At 56.8% G+C, this 2,306-nt stretch overlaps 1 protein-coding gene across 1 annotated transcript in view; it reads left to right on the top strand.

The window, feature by feature from the left end:
* The window catches only part of VAX1 (ventral anterior homeobox 1), a 5,632-nt gene that overhangs the window by 918 nt on the left and 2,408 nt on the right, over positions 1–2,306 (top strand). The window contains exon 2 of the mRNA XM_021710033.1: positions 328–515. Coding sequence (XP_021565708.1) covers positions 328–515 — 188 coding nt within the window. The remainder of the gene's footprint in view (positions 1–327; positions 516–2,306) is intronic.

Below are 2,306 nucleotides of genomic sequence, written 5' to 3'. Positions count from 1 at the left end.
CGCGCCCCAGAGCTGGGGTCCACAGGACCCGGGCTGGTCGGCGAGGGCCCCCTCAGGCTACAGGGGACGCAAAAGGCGCAGCCCAGGCTCCCCAGGCCGAAAGGACCGTCCGCCTATTTGTAATTGATTTTTTTCCCCCTCATCCGTCTGGAAGACTACAGAAAGACAAAGTCTGGTCCCTCCTCTCGCCAGCGGTGTGGAGTTGCCCCCCCAGCCCCAGTCCTCCATACTGCAGGCTGCTAGGGATTGCGTCCCTGAAGCCCCCTCGGGCCAAGGAGTTGGAGGGAGATGGGAGGGTTCTGGTGGCTGACATCTCCCCTTCCCCAGATGCCAAGGGGTCCATCCGAGAGATCATCCTGCCCAAGGGCCTGGACCTGGACCGGCCCAAGAGGACTCGCACGTCCTTCACCGCGGAGCAGCTCTACCGGCTGGAGATGGAGTTCCAGCGCTGCCAGTACGTGGTGGGCCGCGAGAGGACCGAGCTCGCCCGGCAGCTCAACCTCTCCGAGACCCAGGTATGCGGCGTGTCAGGCCACATCCGGTTCTGTATCAGCCTCCCTCCCCACCTCCACCTCTGGTGTGGTCTTTCTCACCACCTAACCTGGCTCTGGACAGAGTTTTCCCGGGGAGGTGGAGGAGATGGTGAGGATGGGGAGGAAGCGCCTAAGGCTTCCTTTCCTCCCCCTTCATAATCCATCCTTTCCCACTTACACCCCCAAATCTCCCAGGGCCCATATTTTGCCCACCTTGGCCTGGGTCCAGGAGACTCCAAATCCTGTCCTTTTGCAATTCTTATTGGTCCCCAGTCTTGTGAATTTCCTGTTTGCTTCTGCTTTACAAATAACTGAGCTTTGCCCTTGTTTTGGGGACCCTATTTTTGCCAGATTTCCAGGCATTACCCCTTTGGGGCTCCCTATATTTACACAGCATCCCCGGCCCAATCTGCAGGAAGTGGAGCTCACCCCCCTGGTCCAGCACTGTAGGTGATTCCTAGGGATTAGAAACATGCACACCCTCCCTGAGATCTGCCTGTGTGGATTAGGCTGCCCTGACCCTTAAAGGAAAGCTTCCCCTGGTTCTGAGCTGGTGCCAGCACTGAGCACCACTCTGGGCAGCTAGAAGGCCCTGTCTTCTCTGCCAAGGATGTGTGAGGTATGGGGTGAGAAGTAGATCTGGGTCCAAGGAGCCAGCACTGCTGATTGTATTTTAGGTCTTTTCATTAAATCCGTATGATGCCTCAGGAGCTGGCTGGCCATGTGGGCTGTGGGCCGGGGGTCACTCTAGGGCCTGAGAACTTTGCTCTATGGAGGCCCTCTAGGCTTGGCCAGGGCTTGCCCCCAGCTTGACCTAGGTAAGACAGCCTTTTTTCTAGGACTCGTCCCTGTCCCTTTCCCTATGCCCAGTCCCAAAGTGGGTGGAGAACATTTTTAGGTTTGGATCTGGGCTGAAAGCTGAGAACCGACAGAACAGGTAGGATGTTCTTTTTGAGTCTGAGTTGGCATGTAGCTTTCCCTGTTCTCTCGGCTACTACATTTCTTAGTTTATAAGAGCTAGTATTTCCCTGTAGCTGCCAAACTCCATTCTGGGCCACTGCTAGGCCCAGGGGCAGGAGGAGAAGTGAGAGGAGAGGTTATTGGGGAGTATTTAGTCCACCTCAGCCTTCTGACTTCCTCCCATGATTCCAAGTTCATGATGGAGAGCAGTGGAGTGAAACATTAAGAGTACCACTCAGACCCTTCAATCCAGCTGTCTGGTGAGAGGAGGTGGAGAAAGCCTGGTCTATATAGTCTATCCTGCACAAATCATTCCTTATGCAGCCACTTTCCCTGCTTGCTGCCAGTTGATGGTCAGGTCTTAAGAAGGAAAGAGTACTTTGTAGCCTTCAACAGGAGTAGCGCTTTCTGGGGCTAAGTTTGAGCACACCGGGCCAGGGGCCTGGATCTCAGAAGGGCGAACAACACTCCCTTCCCGCCCCTGACTTCCCATTTTCCTCTTTCCTCTCCACATCCTTCTGGCCTCATACCCTCTGCAGGTATTTCGGGCTGTTCGGGCCGCTCTGATTTCCAGATCCGTGAGCCCCAAATTCCGCTGCAGGAGTGCGGGAGCCCAGCGAAAGCCCTTCACGTTAGAGTCGTGGACATTTTTAGTACTTTGTTATCTGTGACCGGCGCCAGCCTGGGCCTGCTTCCACGACCCGGAAGCGCAGCCCGGTGGAGCAGCTGTGTCCCCCTCGTGGCGGCGCCAGCTCTCCCAGCAGCTCCCGGGCCAGACCCCTCCGGCTGCGGGGTGGGGCTGCGGCTGGGGCT

This window comes from Carlito syrichta, unplaced genomic scaffold, assembly GCF_000164805.1.
Source record: "Carlito syrichta isolate Samal-C Ts95f unplaced genomic scaffold, Tarsius_syrichta-2.0.1 Scaffold287943, whole genome shotgun sequence".
Taxonomy (NCBI): Eukaryota; Metazoa; Chordata; class Mammalia; order Primates; family Tarsiidae; genus Carlito; species Carlito syrichta.
This window is presented reverse-complemented; position numbering and strand designations above follow the sequence as displayed.